At 36.5% G+C, this 21,620-nt stretch overlaps 1 protein-coding gene across 7 annotated transcripts in view; it reads right to left on the reverse strand.

The window, feature by feature from the left end:
* Positions 1-21,620, reverse strand: part of itga11a (integrin, alpha 11a) — a 157,008-nt gene that overhangs the window by 30,891 nt on the left and 104,497 nt on the right. For all 7 annotated transcript variants that reach the window (NM_001172627.1, XM_073906539.1, XM_073906541.1 and 4 more), the window contains 8 exon segments: positions 2,689-2,759; positions 3,023-3,188; positions 3,440-3,584; positions 5,383-5,531; positions 5,619-5,746; positions 6,093-6,207; positions 8,141-8,232; positions 10,553-10,665. In NM_001172627.1, the coding sequence (NP_001166098.1) occupies positions 2,689-2,759; positions 3,023-3,188; positions 3,440-3,584; positions 5,383-5,531; positions 5,619-5,746; positions 6,093-6,207; positions 8,141-8,232; positions 10,553-10,665 (979 nt within the window).

The raw sequence follows: 21,620 nt of genomic DNA on the forward strand, positions 1-21,620 counted from the left end.
TCATAATGATTGTGTTATCTAAATTTATTAATTTATACAACTTCAAAACATTTGAAGTTGGTATTTTTTGTTTACATGGTATTTTTGTTTACGTCATGATGTTATAAGTTTGTACGTTTAGGTCAGATTGCAGCTATGGATGTTAGAAGCAACACAGTTTTTTAAATGAGCTATATCGAGTCTATAGTACCTTTGTATTTCCATTTTACATTTCTTCAGCAAACCCTTTTTAAAAAAAGATTTGGAACTATTCACGTCCTTTCAAATACTGGTTGTTGGACTCGCTGTAAAAGGTGGTACATTAGGATATGCAAGAAAGGTGTGCTACTGCATCTGAATTTGTGCACTTTTTATTTCCATGTATGCTAATTTGTGTTGTCAAATAATGTGGGTGGGGTTAAATGTTTTCATTTATATAAAAATATACTTATGGTTTTCTAAAGTTTTTGCATTCACTGTTATTCGCTTGTGTGTTATGAATAAAGTTTATTTTAAAAATATCAGTTTGACCATTTATAATTATGGGATGGATGGGATGAACTCGTCTTCCTCAATGTCAATGGAAGTTACAGCCATGTGAAGCATGAAAAAATGCTGAATGTGTGTAATATATGAGCCATATTTAAACCTGGATGCATCCCACTTTACAGAGGACCATCTGGATTCTGGGGTATGATTTTCTCCTCGAGTGCAAACATTCTTTCCAACTTATCCCTCCTCTCAACACTCAAGTTGCTTTTGTTGCAAATGCTGTTCCAGGCATCATCCAGAGGCCTGATAGATTGGATTTCCAGTCATCCCAATGGCCATCTGGAGTTTTCCTATCTGTTTCTTTCACCAATTTTTTTTTTAAAAAGACTAGATATTAATATCTCTCATGGCAGTTTGAGTTTGCCTTCAGGGGATGGAGTGGAAAAATTAGACGGGTTGCATCAGCGAACTCTCCAGCCCGGACAGAGATGATTAGCATTACAGTTGGGAAAAGATCTTGGATGGATACAGACCCACCAGGTACTGATTTTTTTGGACTGAGTGTGGCAGACGGCCTGCCAGAACAGCAGGTACAGTATGGGAGTGTCAGATGCTCAGTCTGTGCAGGAGGACAAGCTAGCTTTAAAGAGACAGTTCACCCTAAAATAAAAATTCTGCCATCGTTTACTCACCCTTTACTTATTTAGGTTTCTTTTTTCTGTTAAACACACACAAGAAGATGTTTTGAAAAATGCTCTATAGTTCTATAATATTTTTGGTCACACTTTATTTTGATGGTCTGTTTGTTGAATTTAGGTTACATTGCAACTAATTCTCATTAGATTATAAGTAGACTGTTAGGTTGGGATTAGGGTCAGTGTAAATTGACAAGTACTTGCAAAGTTTCTTATACTCAGTTAAATGTCTGTTGAAGGACTGTTAAATGTATGTATCAACAGATATTAAGCAGACAGTCTACTAATCCTCAAATGGACCATCAAAATAAAGTGTTACCACATTATTTTTCTACTATTAGTTAATACGCAGGTGTCAAACTCAGTTCCAAAACTCTGCACAGTTTAGTTCCAACCCTAATTAAACACACCTGATCAAACTAATTGAGTCCTTAAGGCTTGTTTGAAACCTACAGGTAAGTGTGTTGGAGCAGGGTTGGAACTAAACTGTGCAGGACTTCGGGCCTCCAGGAATTGAGTTTGACACTCCTGAGTTAATAGGAGCCAACAACCAGCATACCATCAAAATATCTTCTTTTGTGTTTAACAGAAGGAAGAAAAGGTTTAGGGCAGGGGTGTTTAACTAGGTCCTGGAGGGCCGGTGTCCAGCAGGTTTTAGCTCCAGCTTGCCTCAACGCACCTGCAAGGATGTTTCTAGAAAGCCTGATAAGAGCTTGATTAGCTAGCCCAGGTGTATTTGCTTGGGGTTGGAACTAAACTTTGCAGGACACAGGCCCTCCAGGACTGAGTTTGGACACCCCTGGTTTAAGGGTTTAAATCCACATGAGAGAGAGTAAATTATGAGTTTTTTTTCCTATCCCTTCAATTCACAGATGTCAAACAGGAGGGTCACAGGTCTGCACACTTTAGCTTTAACCCTAATTTAGCACACCAGATCAAACTCCTTCAGGCTTGTTTGCAACCTACAGGTAATTGTCTTGATGCAGGGTTGGAACTAAACACTGCTTTAATATCAGAAAAGAAAAGGTAAAAGTAAAAGAAAAAAGGGGAAAACAAAAAAGAAATGACGAGAAGAAAAGGAGAGAAAAGAGTAGACATCTTCCTTCTTCCCTGAGTTGCAGCTCCTCCACACTTCACAATAATCCATGCCCTGGGAAAACCTGGAGCTCAATTCATTTCTTTGGAATGAAAATCCATTTAAGTTATCAGGCAGGAATCTTATCTGCTCACCATTGTAAAGGTGTAATATTTTTGATGGATCTTACTACTGACAGCGACACATAAAGACGACCTAAAGAAAGAGAAGAAAAGAGAAGAAATGAAGAATGTATAAGGAGAGAGAAAGAAAGTTGGAAAGATAAGGCTTTAGTTCAAAGAAGGTAAACCTAAACATTCAGTGAACGTCTGACTCCTGCTTCACACAAAGTAGAACTTAATCCCATTTTGCTTTTGGAAAAAATAAAAAAGAGCTGTAAATTTTAGGAGTAGAGTTAACCGAGAATTGATGGACACCCAGACTCACCTCCACTGTGTGTGTGGAGAAGCCGGCTTGAGACATCTGGAGACCAAATGCTGTCCCGTTCTTGCTTGTCCCTGCAGAGACAGAGACAAAATTAACACAAACGAAAGCAAGAAATAGTCCAGTATTTCCTACAATAGAGCTCAGAGGTCTTAGCGTGTGAGCTGGCGCATACAATCTATCAAAGAGATGTGGTATAAATTTGAAGATTCGGTCTAATGAGATTTACAATGTAGTGCTGGGCAGAGATGTAAAGGATTTACAGGCTGAGGTTTTGGGCTGTGTTATGGCTATGATGCAATGCTGTGTGTGGTGCCGTCATAGTATAATCGCCCACCCTCTAAACTGAAGATCCTCTCTCCTAGAGCGTCCACAATGTCCTTCAAAGCTGCCTCGTCTGTCACGTTGAAGAAATGCTTATCATCGGGGTCACTGGCGATGTACTTAATCTCGTTGAGGAAAGCTTCAGGGTTGATGCCCCTGCGGTTGTAGTAACCCAGTACCTGGTGCGAAGAAGAACCCCAAAAATTAATTAGCCTGAACATGACGCATTGCTGCTGAGTGCCCAAGACCACGTCTCAAATCTGAGACTCAATAAATAGGAAAGAACTGGTTTTCTTTCACTTGTGTCAGCAGCTGAATGTGACCTCAATGACTTTTCTAATGTTCAGTTTATAAAGGCCTGGCTTCTGATCAGTGGCACAGTAAATAAAAAAGGAGAGATTGTAAGTAAATTAAGGAAGGCAATCCTTACAGCAATGGCATATCGGGTGATGCCGTCCTTCTCACTTTCCTCAATAACCTGCTGGAGGTCTGCGCTGTCATGCGATTCTCCATCTGTGATGACTATCATGACTTTCTTTGCTCCTCTTCTGCCTCCCTGTTTAAAGGCCTCTGAGCTGTGAATATCCAGAGATTACACATGATTCATGTGCATGGACATCCATTTAGCTTGTACTTTGTAAATGTAGTTAAACAATTGGTAACACTTTATTTTGATGGTCCATTTAAGTATTAGTAGACCATCTGCTTAATATGTTGATACTGCTCCTTCAGCAGACATTTAACTGACTCGAAGAAAATTTGCAAGTACATGTCAGCTTACACTGACCCTAACCCTAACCCTAACCTAACAGTCTACTTATAATTGAATGAGAATTAGTTGCAATGTAACTTAAATTCAACAATTGGACCCTCAAAAGAAAGTGTGACCAAACAATTTTTAAACTCTCATGTTGAATTACGGGTCACAAATGATCCGGGCATCAGTTTAACAGCAAAAAAAAAAAAAAAAACTTTTTATATTTTTATAAAGACTGTACACATTTAGGGTAAAATGGTTGTTCTTCCGGTCATTTTTGACTCATGAGCTATTAATCCCTTTTTACCCCACATAAACTACTGGCTCTAACATACACACCACAACACAAACCCACAATAGAAATCTGTTGAGAATACTGTCTTACTAAAAACTTTTTTACACTTATGCGGGTACTTTTAGCTTTAGAAAATTGTACCTTTCCTTGAGTGGTTGAGTGGTGTCCACTGATTAAACACTGATGAAATACTCCACACTGATGAACTTAGATATTCAAAGTTTCTAATGAATTTCACGAGTTCACACTTGCATTCGTTTAAGTATAAAGCATATTTGGCGTGCTGTCCGGGGGGAGGGCTCTGAGCTCGAGGAGACACCCCAACTCGAGTGATTCCCCTTATAAGGAAACAAAGAGGAGTTGGGATTCGAGCAAAGTATCTAGCCCGGCCCCAAAACGCTCCCCCCAGGAATGTAATGCAAGAGGTGAGGTGACGGGGTGGTGGAGGGATGCTAAAGTCGTGAGATGCTGCAGGTAAAACAGCTTTGGTATATACAGTATAGGGGTTGCTGAAGAACTGATTTGATGATGGGATAATTGTCAATGACGTATTCGATACTAAAACTTCTGCGCATGCTCCTCCCGAAATTTGTTTATAAAACATCACATGTTGTTTCTTAATGGAAAAAATTAAATAAAATTTAGCTGCTTTATTTTAGAAGTTTAGTGAAAGCGGGTTATTTTTGACCTGAAGGGTGAACAGAATTCTAAGACAACAGGAGGGTTAAGAAATTATACAGTACTCTGCATGGTGCATTAAACTGTCAATTAATATGGCAGGAAAGATTCTGAATTTTACAAATCAATGCTGAACAACCAAAAAAACCAAACCAATATGATAGTGTTTATTAATTAAACAGCACTAAAGCTTTCAGCATTGACAATAATAAGAAATGGTTCCTAGTGACTAAGCACATTACTGATCATGTGATACTTAAGACTGCATGGCTACTGAAAGTACTGAAAAATAGCTTCTTAAAAATATTTATTTAAAATAGAAAACAGCTGTTATAAATTGTAACATTCTTTATACCACTGTAGTTTATAAACAAACAAACAAAATCACAGCATTGGTCATTTATAACAGTTTGCAGTTCTCACATTTGCTGACATGGTTTGTTTACCACATTATCTACAGAGACTGCAGCACCCAGAATAAGGACATGCAACATTTTAATTGTATATACAACACACTCTGTTGTAAACTAGAATGGTTGTGCACGACACTGATTGCTTGCTGAGGCTGGGGTTTATGCTGTAATATTCAGACCAATTGTTCGATTTCATTGTAGGTTCTCAAAAGTATCTGTATGCATATTACCGTGCAACATTGATTCCCAGCGCAGTGTTGGTCTCTTCTCCTCCTCTCTGGCCAATCTTTCGGGCTGCTTTGACCACGTCCTCCACAGAGCGGAAGTCATTCAGCTGAAACTCGCTTACCACCTTTTCTCCATACTGGAGTACTCCAACCTGACAAGAACATGATCCACCTTACATTACAAAAACTAAGACACAAATGTTATTTCACACAGCTGTTATTCAGAAAGTCAAAAACACCTGAATCTGTCCCGGTCCAACGTAGAATTTCCTCAGGATGTTGATAAGGAAGTCTTGAACTTCATTCCAGGGGTAGATTGAATTTGAACCGTCCAAGACAATCACTATATCCATGTATGTCTCACACCCTGATGACGGGAATTTAGAAATTTTATGATGATTTTGGCATAATGAACTAATAAAATGTTAATAGAATTGTTGAGAAGCTAATTTTTAAGACATGGCCTGTGATCTGTGCTTTAGAAAAAATTTACAACAGTTTTTTATTTTTTTATGAGCAGTCACAATCATTTTCTTTTTAACAAGAAGATTCATTCCACAATAAATTGCCTAAGGCAGATCCAGGAACAGTCATGGCCAAATTAAGCATAAAAATAAAGTCCATGGCAAAGACAGAAAGTGGAAACATATTACTAAAATGTCACTTCAAAAACTGTACCAATTAAATAGAAGGTGCAGGTGTGCTCTGCTTACTTTGGAAAGCAGGAGCAATAGTGCGGGAAAATTTAAAGCTGGCATTGACTCTGGAGCAAATTCCAGTGCTGTAGTATGAGCTGCCACATTCATATGACCAGAGGGGACCACAAGCCTGTAAATTATCCCAAAGAGAATAAAAAGGATTAAGTTATGATTTACATAAAGATCATGAACTCATTTGAGAAAAATGATGATTTCAGTCTTTCACAGATATTGAGTGATGCATAACCACTAAAAAAAAGTTCCCTTAAAAATGAACATTGCACCATTATTTAGCACCCTCACCTAACCTTTTTTTCTCTACTGTATATATTATAAGAATGCTGGAAACTGGTACCAACTGATTTACATGCACACACACTTACCGGTTTCCAATATTTTTTAAATTATCCCAATTTCTGTCCATTAACAACAATACCACAAAAAAAGAAAATCAGAAAGGTTTGGAATAAGTGTAGGGTGAGTGAATAGTAAATATTAGCATTTTAGAAGTCTAGATGAATGTAATATATTCACTTACCAGCCACTTTACTAAGTACACCTGTCCAACTGTTCGTTGACACAAATGTCTAATCAGCCAATCACATGGCAGCAACTCAATGCATTTAGGCATGTAGACATGGTCAAGATGATCTGCTGCAGTTCAAACAGCATCAGAATGAGAAAGAAAGGTGATTTAAGTGACTTTGAACGTGGCATGGTTGGTGGTGCCAGTTGGCTGTTCTGAAAATTTCAGAAACTGTTGTCTACTGGGATTTTCAAGCACAACCATCTCTAGAGTTTACAGAGAATGGCCTGAAAAAAATAAAATATCCAGTGAGCGGCAGTTCTGTGGGCGCAAATGCCTTGTTGATGCCAGAGGTTTGAGAAGAATGGTCACAGTGGTTCGAGCTGATGGAAAGGCAACAGTTACTTAAATAACCACTTGTTACAACCAAGTTATGCAGAAGAGCATCTCTGAATGCACAAATACGTCCAACCTTGAGGAAAACGTTTCCTGGTCTGATGAGTCCCGATTTCTGCTGCGACATTACCCCCACATTCCACCTCACCGTTTCATTTAGGGAAACTCCTGAGGTAAGTAAGTCATATCTCTGAACTTTAATAATAAATCTAAATAAAATGCTGCGTACTCGATATCAAGATAACATCCGGGAAGTTTTACGAGTCCTCCGTACTTGCGGTTTTGAGTATTGGAACTAAACTTTGGCAGTTGATGATGACGTTACACAAGAAACCGAGGATGCAAGACCACTGAAAAACGTATATTGAGAAACAGCCAATGAGTTCACTGTACTCAAATGGCCTCCACAGTCATCAGATCTCAATCTAATAGAGCACCTTTGGCATGTGGTGAAAAGGGAGTTTTGCATCTTGAACGTGCAGTCGACAAACCTGCAGCAACTGCGTGATGCTATCATGTCACTATAGACCAAAATCTCTGAGGAATATTTCCAGTATCATGTTAAATCACAAAGTATTAAGACAGTTCTGAAGGCAAAAAGGGGTTCAGGCCTGTACTAGTAAGGTGAACCTAATAAAGTGATTGGCAAGTGTATATACCACTAAATAAACATTTTTAAAGGTGCAATAAGTGATTTTCTTTAGGAACATTTTTTGTTATGCTAGTTGAAACTAAAAATAGTTAAATAAATAGTTAAAATAATTTAATTAAATTCAAGTTGGTCCAAATGTATTTAAATGCATTTTAATATTACTTGGAAGGTGTAGGACCAAGAAAAGTTTATCTAATCAAAACATTTGGTCCAAACATTACTATAGGCTGTCCTACCTGCCTGTCAAAGTATGTAATTGCATACCTTTACGCACCCTGTTTGGGCAGAAAGGATTACTTCAAAGGAACGTTTATGTTGTCTAGTGCTTGCTCATGTGTTCAGGAGGATTGGTTTTGGGTGAGACTTGCAGGATTGGATGTTATCAAGCCAACAATGTTATTAGGCTTTCAGTGTTATCAGCCCAACTTTAGCATTTTCCAAAACCTCCTACAGCACCTTTAACTACAGTATGTAATCAAGCATACTCACCACAAAGCTGTTGTCTTTAGGGTTGGACGAAAGGGTCATTCCAAGTCTCATCCTTTCCTTTCGTTCAGATACATTTGTCAACGATATCTTTCCTTAAGAAACAAATTCAAAATATGTTGCCAATGTGGAAACAAAATAAAAGGCTGTGCTATAAAATCTGACCACACTCCATATGTAGCATATGTACTTTAAACAGGGACTTCCTCTAACTGTAAACATATTTGGTAATCCAGTCTAGACATTCCTGACTTTATCTGCAGGGTGCATCTGTTTCGTGTGCGTACTCGTGACTGTATCGGCACACTTAACATTATATAGAACACACATGCTCTGCATAAATGTTGCGTTCTGTAGCGAAGAACCCAGATGTGTACATGTAAACTCAATTAAACATCAGGAGTGCATCTGAATGAATCAATGTGTTGCTTTTCACAAGGCATGCCTGGTAACACTTTAGCCAAACCACAACTCCAACCCTTATTATGAAAGCTTTGTGAAGTAATTATGTGGTGCTAGTAAATCAATACAGTTCCTTTTAAAGTGCATTCACAAAAAATATTTATGCTAATTATTTATCTGGAGTTTTAATCCACAGTCACCCAGAGTTAATCTCAGGAATCAAATTATAGTTAAGGAAATTTTCAGTTAACCAATGAAGATTTAAACTGATAATAAACTGATAATAAAACAGATACAGAAAATGTGCTTCATTAAGATTCAGTTGTTTTCATACAGATTAAAACTTGCTTAAACTAATGAAGTAATGTATTAAAGCACTAAAAATAAAAATACAGATTTCATGCAAGACTCCTAATTTATTACATCCAATTGCATTTTATAATTGACTAGTATGGGGCGACACAGTGGCTCAGTGGTTAGAACTGTTGCCTCACAGCAAGAAGGTTGCTGGTTCGAGTCCCAGCTGGGTCACTTGGCATTTCTGGGTGGAGTGTGTGTGTTCTCTCTGTGTTCGTGTGGGTTTCCTCTGGGTGCTCCGCTTTCCCCACAGTACAAAGTCATGAGGTTTAGGTGAATTGAATAAAATAAATTGGCTGTAGTGTGTCTGTGTGTGTGTGAATGAGAGTGTATAGATGTTTCCCAGTTCTAGGTTGCAGCTAGAAGGGCATCAACTGTGTAAAACATACACTGATAAGTTAGCAGTTCATTCCGTGTGGCGACTCCTGATAAATAAAGGAACAAAGTCGAAAGAAAATAAATAAATTGACTTGTATTTTCTAAAGAAAATGATTGTATCTGCAATTGATATTAAAATTATCCAGTGTTTGTTCGTGTTTAGCAAAATTCCAGCTTCTAAGCTTAAGCTAAGCTTCCAGCTTATTTTGATGGCAAGAAAGTTTTTACAATGTATTTTTGACAAAAAACTCAAACTATTTGGTTTATCAGTATTAAAATTCTGTACAAAAAATAGAAGTGAATAGAAAAAACCCTCATAGAATTAAACCAGACACAATGTACTAGAACATGTTTTATAGTTGAAAAGTGCTTTAGAACTAAATCAAAAATTCAAAAATAAATCAAATAAAAATGAACTTTTGTTAAGTTTATGTATTAATTGTGATGTAAATACGTGTCTAAAATGTATAATAAGCATAAATATTTACACTACGGCCAATTTATCTTACCCAATTCACCCATACCGCATGTCTGTGGACTTGTGGGGAAACCGGAGGACACAGAGAAAACCCACGCGAACATGGGAAGAACATTTAAACTCCATACAGAGATCCAAACTGGCCCAGCCGGGGCTCGAACCAGCGACATTCTTGCTATGAGGCGACAGCGCTACCCACTGTGCCACCATGTTGCCCCCCAAATTTTAAGAAAAACATTAAATACAAATTTTAAAAAGAGGAAAGGTCAAGAAAAAAATGTACAAAAGCACACACATCACTTTAACTGGGTGCTCAGCCAAACCGCAAAAAGTGCAGAATATATATTCAAAAACGTTTCGAGCACATGGCTCTTCATCAGACAGCAAAGCAAAAAAATATATATTTTTATTATTACTTTGCTTGAATTTAATTGTATATCTTTTAATTTCTATATATGTTTGATATTTTTTTTTAAATAAATATGCTAGTTTAATAAATCTGTTTTGTTTAAATGCACCAATATACATTGCCCATAATTACTAAGAAATTGATAAAAATATTCATTTTCAAAATGGGATGGGATGCTGAGCACTATATATATATATATATATATATATATATATATATATATATATATATATATATATATATATATTGAGGAACACATTAAATAATATTTGTTGGATTGTATGCAATAAAATAAAAGTCAAAGTAATTTACTACATTTTTTCATTTGTGTTTTCCATACTGACTCATTTTTTTCTGATTTGGGGTTGTACTTAAAAAAAAAAAACTGTACCAAGATTGAGTTTGGAGCAGCTGGGTCCTCCAGATCTTCTGCTTAAGGGACATTTGTACACGTCTCCTGTCTGATGCTGTCCATTTGTTTCCAGTGGGGCTCCTACCAGTAACCTAAAATCCACAATCCAAACATTTAAATATTACCTTTGACACAGTACAACATTCATCCAGCAGAAACGTCAGGAAAGAAAACACACATAATCACAAAGCAGGTGTGTGATCCACTTCCCTGTAAATAAAACTGTTGATTTAAGCTCCCTCTGAAAACAGGGTCGTTTAAAGGAGCTCTGAGGAAGTGAATCAATGGGAGATATGGCAGGTGAGTGGAATCTTCTGGCAAAGGAATGTTTAAACAGGTTTAAGCTGAATGTTGAAGTCTGAGGTAATGTATCGACTGAAGCGCGCCGGGCGGTTAGGTATGTGGGACTTAGGTTTGTGTGCGTGATGAAATATGTATCCTACGACCCCGACTGACTAAACACATTGCTCCATTAACGCTGGCATGCTTCACACCTAAAAATGCTCCTGCAGAGAGCAATCAGGGACACACACATCATTTGGGTACAGTAGCAGTAGCACTGGATGGAGCAATATGTGCTTCTCGTGGATCTCAAAAGCATGTGGCTTTTAAAAGCAAAGCCCGTCACTTTCACTAAGTAGCCATAGAGGACTCATTTTACTAGTCACAGATCACCGGGGAGCTAGGCATGCTTAAAGGGATAGTTCACACATACAGTTTATTTTAATTTCTATTTATTTTTCCTCCAAAGTGAATAAGATAAAGATAAATTTGTGTAAATAGCCAGTTTATGACAAGTGAAGGGTGAGAAAAAGATGCCCGAATGTTTAGTTTTGGGTGAACAAAGCCATCAAACGTGGCAACATGTGCACTTTCTAGTGTTTATGCAAGAGAAGAATTCTTTCACACTGATAGTGGTCTCAAGGGAGAGAGAAAGCCTGCTTGCCTTCACATTTACATGCTTGCGCCAGGTCAAGATGGGCTCTTAAATGTTATTCAGAAGCTCGTAATTAGTTTATGGTGAGATGGTTCCTCTAAAAAAGTCTGTCAGATGCAATAAAGTGTCTTTGCAATGGGGTCAGAGAGTGTAAGTAATAACTACACTAATCGTGGGAAACTAAAAAAGCGGGTAATTTTACGATATGTGGGTTATTTGTCTGCCTTTTTAGTTTGAGTTTTAGTTCATTCATTCATTTTCTTTACAGCTTAGATCCTTTATAAGTCTGGAGTTGCCACAGTGGAATTAACCGCCAACTTATCCAGCATATGTTTTACACAGCGGATGCCCTTCCAGCTGCAACCCATCACTGGGAAACATCCATACACACTGATTCACACATACACACTACGGACTATTTAGCCTACCCAATTCACCTGTACCGCATGTCTTTAGACTGTGGGGGAAAACCGGAGCAACCGGAGAAAACCCACGCAAACACAGAGAGAACATGCAAACTCCACACAGAAACGCTAACTGACCTCAATGCAAACTGAGGCTCGAACCAGTGACCTTCTTGCTGTGAGGCGAACGTGCTACCAACTGCGCCTCCGTGCAGCCTTTGAGTTTTAGTTTAAGTTTTTCAAGGAGGGATGTCAGTTCTTATGGCTTATGTAGAGGTTAAATTACAAATTAAATAGCAAATAAATAAATAAATAAATAAATGAAACTAAACCAATAAAATGTATTGTTTTTGTTCGACCACCCAGTACCAAGAACCTAATTCAACAAACCGTTTAATGGAAACTCAGTTAAATTTTATGAAATGATTCAACTTCAGATTCAACTTCAGTTCCAGTCCACTTAAAAGATCACTGGTTAAAACAAACAAGTCATTTGGGAATCGCTTGTCATCACTACAGTCAGAAACAGAAACAATGGCGGGCCGGAGACTTACATTTTTGCAATGATTCTTGTTATTTCGAACTCATCGAAGAAAATAAGTGGATTTTTATTATGGTAAGTGTAGATTATGTGCAAGTAAAACTCTTGACAACTGCATGAAACACGACATCGAAAACAAACAAACAAACAAACCTGAATGCAAAGCACTACACCTGCACCCTGCACCTGCACTTGTTATTAAACATTTTAAAACCTGTTTTTGCCTCAATATAAATGATTTTATGTTAGTACACTCAGGCTTTATTGCAGTCCTTATCTCAAAGGACAGTGAATTTACTCAACTAATAACACAAAAACGTACAAAAGTAGCAAACACTTTACATGTTGTCATTAATATGTATATACAGCATGTAAAGCTCTGGGTTCAGAAGAGTTCTCAAAATATAATTTTATCCTACATTTTTAAAGAAAAATGAAGGTGTAGGTCATATAGGTGGTTATTAAATGCAGAGTTTCTTTATAAAAAATGTGAAAAAACACTTGCAAGTTCTGAAAAAGATCAAACCTCAGCCATAGGGAAAAGTAACCCAAAAATAACTTTATTATAAAAGTAATATAATGCATTACGTTCCATAAAAAGTAATTAAGTAATGCAATTAGTTACTTTTTGAGGGAACTTTTAAAAGTAACAAGTTACATGCAACCAAAACAGCGAGCTATGGTTTGTACAGATCATGAATCAGTTGTGAAACACTTAAAGTTCCTTCCTCTAAAAATGTGACCAAATAGGTTGTTTGTCCTATGCTTATCATGACCTATAGACTTTTGTTTTAGGGTTAAACAACAACCACAACAATATAGAAAAAACATATCCCATCCTCTTTTAAGTGGTCACCATTCATTCATGCACAGCTCAATTAGGCTTATTTTTAAAAGTGTGAAGGAGAAGTTCTGTGGTATTCTGTGCATGCCTTAAACAGCTCAGTCTCACAGACTGTCATCATGAAATAACGTATCATTGAAAATGCAGGTTTATTTTAATGCAATGTGTAGACTTTTTAGACTGTTCCTTACCTACTATTCTCCTGTTTATAATTCACAAAACTTAAACTTGTGCATTTGGAAAGGGCTTTGGAACATTATTTAATCTAGTCAAGGTAGACATTTTAACAATGATTGTGTACTGGTTGATGAGGCTAATAAAAACCCTCCATAACATTTAAAAAACTTGTTTTACAGTTTCATCAAAACTGCATAGTTTCACAGACACAGAAATATATACAGAAAGTTGGTGACCAAAAATAAACAGCTGTATTTATGTTACAATTGGCGTCCTTCAAATGGGGCTCATCATATATGAGGATCCTTGGAGTTAGAAAATTCCTTTTAATTCTGTGTTATACATAAAAGAAGCCAAAGACAAAATTACTATAGCACACGCCAATGATCACCACATCTAATGCTGATTCTGGTAGGTGGTAAAGGTTAATGCACTACACAGAAGCAATACCCACTCAGGGACAGTGCGATTCAGGCAGTGATATCTGACACTTGTTTACTGCAGATCCAGACCTCCATGAGTGTTCTGCCATAGGCCAGGGGTCAACATCACGGGCCCCTCGAGAAAATATTTCTCTGTTTGGCGAGCTTCACTAGTGAAGCATTCCAACTAAATCTGGATCCAGCTTCCCAAACAAATGGATTTCACCCTTTACAGTTAAAATACAATTATAAAAGACCCACAGGCTATTTACAATAGAATCAGGGAATGAATCTGAACAAGAATCATGACACAGGTCATGCTGTTCTTCCTCACTTAGGCAAAGAAGTCAGTCAATACAATCAAATAAACAATATGAACTCACATTGGCAGTTTATCACTGTAAACATTACATTTATGTGATTGATGAAATTTGAGAGTTCATAAAATTGGGTAAACAAACCCTCTAAGTCTGACGCTGCTTTGAAATGAGCATGAAATACGGAAATAAGCTTACATTTTAAAAAGCCAACAGAAGTCTCCAGTTAGAAGTTCAACTAAACATTTTCAAATGTCTCTGGAAATAATTTTTCACAGAAAGAGCTCAGACTGTGTGCATATTTCCACTGCTATTAATATTAGTGGTGTTATAGCTGCCTTTGGCGCTAAACTTTACACTTGAGTTCAGCTAAGGACACACTTACCTAAATAAAAAAATAAAAGTAGAGGGAAAGAGAAATAGAGAGATGAGTATGAGAAAGACCATTGTTGCAATGATTTAACGGTCTAGTCAAACTTCCAGGGTAGTGACACTGTGAGCTGTTAAAACAATCAGGCTCAGACTCATTAAGATCTTACGTTTTTTTTTCCTCTGCGGCAGGGCTACAAAAGACTAATAGCACTGAATGAAACAGCCTTCCTAGTACACTAGCCTCACATATTCAATGTCCCACAAAACGCTGCACCAGCAGCCTAAGTCTTTTGGAAAAATCTGAGAGGAAAGGCTTTGCCATTAAAGGCCAAATGTTTTTCACATTTGGAGAGTGAGAAAAGGCTTTGCTCACAGTACCATGGTGCTGAGCTCTATGATGTGCCAGTGAGTCCACTAATATGCCATTTCATTACTTTCCTATAAAGTAGGATGAGATGAAAAAAGAACAGATGCACCACAAATGCAAGTAAATCACAGCCTTTGTGTTACTGATTTAAAAGGACATGTCAAACATCATAAAGCAGCAGACAGAGTGATATTACAATGAAACCAAACACTCATTTTATTAGTTCCACCTGTTTAACTGCTTGTTAACGCAAATATTTAACCAGCCAATTACATGACAGCTCAGTGTATTAAATATGTAGACATCATAAAGATCTGCTGAAGGTTAAATTGAGCAGCAGAATGAGAAAGAAAGGTGATTTGAGTGAATGGATTTTGATGGCAGACAGGCTGGTTTGAGAATTTCAGAAATAGATGATCTAGATCTATTACACGAAATGGCTAAGAACATGAAAATGAAATTATTCACAGGGGCTCACCAAATTGGACAAAAGAAGATTGGGAAAAGCTTGTGTGGTCTGATGAGTCTCAATTTTTGCAGCAACATTTAGATATATAAGGTCTGTATATAAGTATAATAAGACTGAATGGATCCATTGTGATATTTCAGTTTGGCCCAGTAGTTACAGGCCCGTAGCCAGTGGGGGTTCAGGTGGTTTTAGAATTAATCCCATACATGAACTCATTTGTCCAATTTTGACTGCTACGCCATCATAAATAGTGAAATTAACCCATCAAAAAAGCCTTTAGAGCCAAGTGGAATCCTCTGTTGTCTGTTGTGCTAATCAGTTTTGTTCAATGAGTCAAACATCCAGTGTTGCACGAAAACAAACAATCTGACGTAAGGTCATCTAAATAGAAAAAAAAATTTATAAAGAACTTTTATTCTATGTCTTGGACCTTATTCTTGAAATAATAAATGACTAATAAAAGGTGTAAAGCATCAAAAGTGGCTCATATTAAAGTTAATTGTAACACTAATTACAATTAATTGTAACACTATTGTTGTTATTAATGAATTTTCATTTGAACGATTTTACAAGAGAGGCTAGAAAAATTGTGAAGCTCTACAGTGTTATTATTATGATTATTTATAATATTATTATTATTATTATGTGTGAATTTTTATCATTCAAATGGCCAAATTCTGAGAAAGGTTGAATGTGCTTTGGGCCAGTTTATTTTTTTAATATAAATGACAATAGGCCAAAGACTTTAACCTATTCTAATTATTTTCTAATGATAAATGATATTTGATGATAAATAACATTATATAATAATGATAAATTTGTATTTTAAAATTTTTAGCTGATGATCTATCGAAAGCTTGTTTGGCATGCTGTCCTGGGGGAAAGCCCTGAGAGAGGGGAGCTTAAGCTCAGGTGGATCTCAAAAACTCGGCTACAGTAGCTAATGGAACACTTGAGAAAGAAGGGAGCTTGACAAGTGCCTGATTTGCTAAATCTGTTATGCATTATGTAAATCTTTGGATGGTGGGAGGAAACCGGAGAACCCGGGGGAAACCCACAGGGAAACGGGGAGAAAATACAAACTCCTCACAAAAACACCCACCGGCCTGGTGAGGACCAGGGCCGACAGTGTTCTTGCTGTGGGGCTACCAATGCCAAACACTGGGCCGCCGTGCCGCCTGATCTATGGTAAAGGAGGAGAATGGGGAGGAAAAGGGGTTTCTTCCAGACAAATGAAAAGATAAACGTGGACTGAAGACTGTGGTTATTTATAGTAACTTTGAAGTCATATGATTGGAAGATCATGATTAGCTAATGCGAGACCGGCTGTGGTAAATCATAAGCACGTGATCCTCTCAAAATTAGTTTATAAATAAACTTCACTTATTGTTAATCTTTAGGAAATTTTTGGTACATCAAAAGTGTGGTTATGATGACCATCTGTCAAGCTAATGCAGACTAAAATGTCACTAAAATGCTGTATTTAAATCTCGTAATTACAGCAAAAAGATCCACTTTTTGAGAAAAGAGAACCATTCCTTTCACCAGGCTGGCTATGGGTCTGAGTGGTGAAATGGTGCATATTTCTAGACAAACTCCATCTTTGGATGGCTACTGAAGGATTATTTTGCTCTAATGAGAAAGAGTGATTTTTCCCTAAATTCATATGAAGGAAGCAAAACAGCAAAACAAGTAACACAGCTGACATGAACAGCGGAGGTGACAAATTGTAATTATAATTTAAACCAGGATTACCTAAGAAGTAAGCAAAAATAATAACGTAAAAAACCTGCATGTACACTTGTCTCGGTTATAGTCAAAGATTACTTCTTATGTGAATTTGATATTTTAAATTTGAATACATTTTTATTTTATGTTACAGTTATCTACTATATTGTATTTGTACATGTTTTACAAACAAATAAATGTAAAAGTAGAGTTTTTATTTTTAAAATACAAGTAAAAAGTACTTTGTTCTATTTGTTAACAAATAATACAATAAAGAGATGGTTGAAAAGTGACATTCAATTAATAAAGTTAATTATTTAATTTTACTTGCTGGTAAGTGTAATGTTTATGAAGAAATTGCCCATGACAGACTGCTCTCTGACTCATACTCATTACATCACTATCTGAATTTGCACACTCAGTTTTGTTCCCTCTTTCCTGTTATAGTCCACTCAACTGCCATATGCAACATAGGGATTAGAAAATAAGTAAATAAAGTAAGTGAGCATTTTCAGAGACAGCTAATGTGTTCATATACTAATATGACAAAAGAGGGACTAACCTGGTACTAGCAAGGTATACCAAAGCAACACACCCTGCTTTCTTAATATACCCATAAATATACTAATTGCCTTGTTAGTTTAATCTAACCTGTACTGTTTTGTGAACCAAGACATTCATGTCAGATGAACTTTCCTCCACCAGTGTGAAAGAAGTTTTTGTTTGCCGAATTTCAGCTGAGTTTTTGTCTAGAGATGACGAACGCCTCAGCGCTCCTGCTGCTTCTGGAATTCAGAGGTCACAGGACAGACCAAAGTCAAAACTCAGCAAGGAATTCAAACTGCAACCTCTCAAAAATAAACAGGCTGTGTGTGCGTGCGTGTGTCCACGAGTCTGTATGTCCATCCCGAGGGAACTATCAGACAAATTCTGTGGATGTGTAACTGTCAGTGACCACCCATGATTAAAAACTCCATTGGTACACTGAGAGACACCAGGAAAAGAATCCAAGCGTCATGAACACGTCACTCTGAGAAATCTCCCCCTATATGCTAAAATAAGAAAACCACAACTAAAAATTTATTACAAATGTCTATTAAAAATCCATGTGTGGTACATCTATATATTTCAAAAGGTCATAATTATATGTTTTCAACAGTATTCATGATTGCTGAAAATGCATAAACTCCATCACCGACAACCAAATCATAACAGTCACGCAAGAAATAACCAAACTCAGCTGATGTTTTCCCTAATGCACCGCCATACAAATATGCCTTCTCTTCATCTTTGAGCTCTGATCCTGTTTCTATCATAACAAAATCCAGACTACTACAGCAGAAATTGAGACATGATGAGAAAAAAACACTTGAAATTTGTTCTATTTGAGATTACTAACAGCTGAAAATGATGTTGCAGATGTTTTGCAGCTTTTCAGTGCTGTCTGAATCTAACTTATATTTGATACAAACATACAAACTGCCTTGCGAATTTATTACCGGTACATGGCTAATTATATATTAGACCAATATATTCAGAAACACATCTTAGTTGCAACATAAACATTCAAGGTGCATTAGGTAATATGTTAAAATCCTAGCATAAAGTTTTTAAAAACACAGTCCAACCTCTGCAATCTAAAGCTAAGCCTTCTGATATCATGATATCATTACGCACACATTAAAGAAGACAGTAGACAATCTACTAGATCAGTGGTCCCCAACCATCGGTACCGATCCGCGGAATAATTGGTACCGGGCCAAATAAGAAATCATAAATTATTTCTGTAGAAAATATTCCCCCCACAACTTGGTGTCTTCTACTCACCCCTGCCATATCATGAAAATGGACTATGCCAAAATCCACCATGGAGCGGGAAGAACTATCACTAGAATATAGCTCGATGGTGGTTGTTGGTAGTTTAAAGTTATAAAACAGGTATTATAGAGTCCAAGTCAGCAGAGCATTTAAGGACTGTGCATATACAGTATGTGTGCGTGCATCGCTAAATAAGTACCCGAAATCATTGCAATATGTATCTATATGGAGTTTTACATAATCATACTCATTAGGGCTGTAACATGCCAATGCAAACATTTAATTTGGCTATACGGTTGTGTTATTGTTAATATGTTCGTCAGTTGAGATGTTTGGCACAGATGTTATGTATGCAACTAGGGCATGCGCACTGAGTTGTTCATGATTAACCTGGATGCACGAGCGCAGCAGCTGTGTTCACGCGTTCAGTTGTGTAGTTAGCAAGCAAAACTTGTGTTGCCAACTTAGCAACTTTGTCGCTATATTTAGTGACTTTTTAGACCCCCTTAGCGACAAACTCACTACACATCTATACTGATATACTCTATTCAAACAGCAATACATTTATTTCAATTAACATGCATATATAAAGCATAGTGCTAATATAAATACCTCTTTAGTAATCATATGCTGTTAAACAAACAGAAACAGCATACCGTGATGACGTCAGTAGTATGCAAATTGGAGTAATCTAGCGACATTTATTGACTTTTCGGGCAGAGCTTAGCACCTTTTCATTGAAAATAGTTGGCAGCACTGAACTTGTCAATGTGCAATATTTTATGCATGCAAGGATTGCTGATCTCACTCTCTCACGCTCTTTGTCCTAAAGCGACTATACTATATGCTTGGTGCTTGGCCGGTAGGGTGGAGGAATTACACTTACACAAGCCATACTTACATGCTATTTCAGACCCAGTATTCAAAGTAGCATGGTAAACATTATAGGGAGCGTGTCACAGGCTGTCATTGTTCAAAAATGAACCAATTTGAATATAAAAGCAACTTCACCCAACGACTATAGAATACACAAGACATGTCTCTAATATAGTTTTTAATGGGGAAAAGTGTAACGCTCAATATGACGAATGAAGCCCCACCTACAAGTACAGAAGCTAATCATCAATCGCTATAGACTGGCGTTTCTCCGGGGGACCAGATGTGTGCTTTTACAACAGTTTGGTGGTCAACAAACACACTGGAATCTCAACGAATACTTGCTTCACAGACATAAGAAATATATCCACATAAAGTTTGATATATGTGCTTTTAAATGTACCAAGTGCACTTGAAAACAAAAGGTGTAAAGCATCAAAAGTGGACCCTGTTAAAGTTAATTGGAACACTAATTTGGCTATTGTTGTTATTAATGAATTTATAACAACAATTGATAATCTGTATAAAACAAACACGAGGTACAGTTCATCCTGTCAAATGCACACACTGTTAACCCTTACTGTAGATTATGCAGTAAATAACTGTAAAATAGCCAGTGTTTTGCTGTATTAAAAGGAAACAGTATTTTACTGTAAAAGGAGCAGGATTTGTATGAAATTTTGTAGTGCAAAGAATAAATTACAGTAATTTACTTTATGTACCCATTACAGATAGTTACTGTGATAATAAATGGTAAATTACTGCTCAACCATTATTACCCCATGTACTGCTTTATGTTGCTATATATATATATATATATATATATATATATATATATATATATATATATATATATATATATATATATATATATATATATATATATATATATATATATATATATATATATATATATAATGTTCAGTTTTGGTATGTGTATGGTCAGTATTGAGGAGAAAGTGAGACAATGCATAGATGATAAGCTAAATTTCTCTGCAGCCATCTCTGTGTTTTCTTTGGTTCCTTTTATGTTTTTAACATTGAGTATCAGGAGTCAACCAATGTCAATGTCACAGAGCTAATTAAAAGGTAAAGATATCGACGAGATGCATTTAAAGGCAAAAATATTCACACAGAGCAACCAAATTATCACAATCATTTTTATAACTTTGTTTACTTTTCTATAATTAATTTAATGTGCCTAGTTTAGTCAATAGTTAAGCTTTTAAATTGCACTTTAAGCTGAATATTAGTATTTTGCTAATTAACTAGTAAAAATGTGTTATTTAAAAAATATGTTAAACAGCATGTACAAACATTTTCGCAGAGACTCAGTGAATTTGTTTGGAAAACTTCAAATGAAGTTAGTAAAAATGGCATTAACAGTATAGTATAAAGACTTTCCTAAATAAATGTATTAATCAGGTTATTTGTTTTTTATTATTATTATTACTACAGGTTTGGAACAACATGAGGATCAGAATATTTATTTATTTTTTATTTTTTTGCTTTGGATGACGTTTGTATATTGTTTGTATATTATTGTTTTTATTCAATGATATGTGCATGATTGTGATAAATGTAGGCAATTCCTTTGAAAATATGCTATGTACCAAGGATGTCAAACTCCTGGAGGGCCGCAGCCCAGCAGAATTTAGTTCCAGCCCTTCTTCAACACACTACCTTTAGATTTAGTTTGATCAGGTGTGTTTAATTAGTATAACTGCACTGCTACTCTGTAGATTGTGCAGTAAATAACTGCAAAATAGCCAGTG

The sequence above is a fragment of the Danio rerio genome, chromosome 7, assembly GCF_049306965.1.
Source record: "Danio rerio strain Tuebingen ecotype United States chromosome 7, GRCz12tu, whole genome shotgun sequence".
Taxonomy (NCBI): domain Eukaryota; kingdom Metazoa; phylum Chordata; class Actinopteri; order Cypriniformes; family Danionidae; genus Danio; species Danio rerio.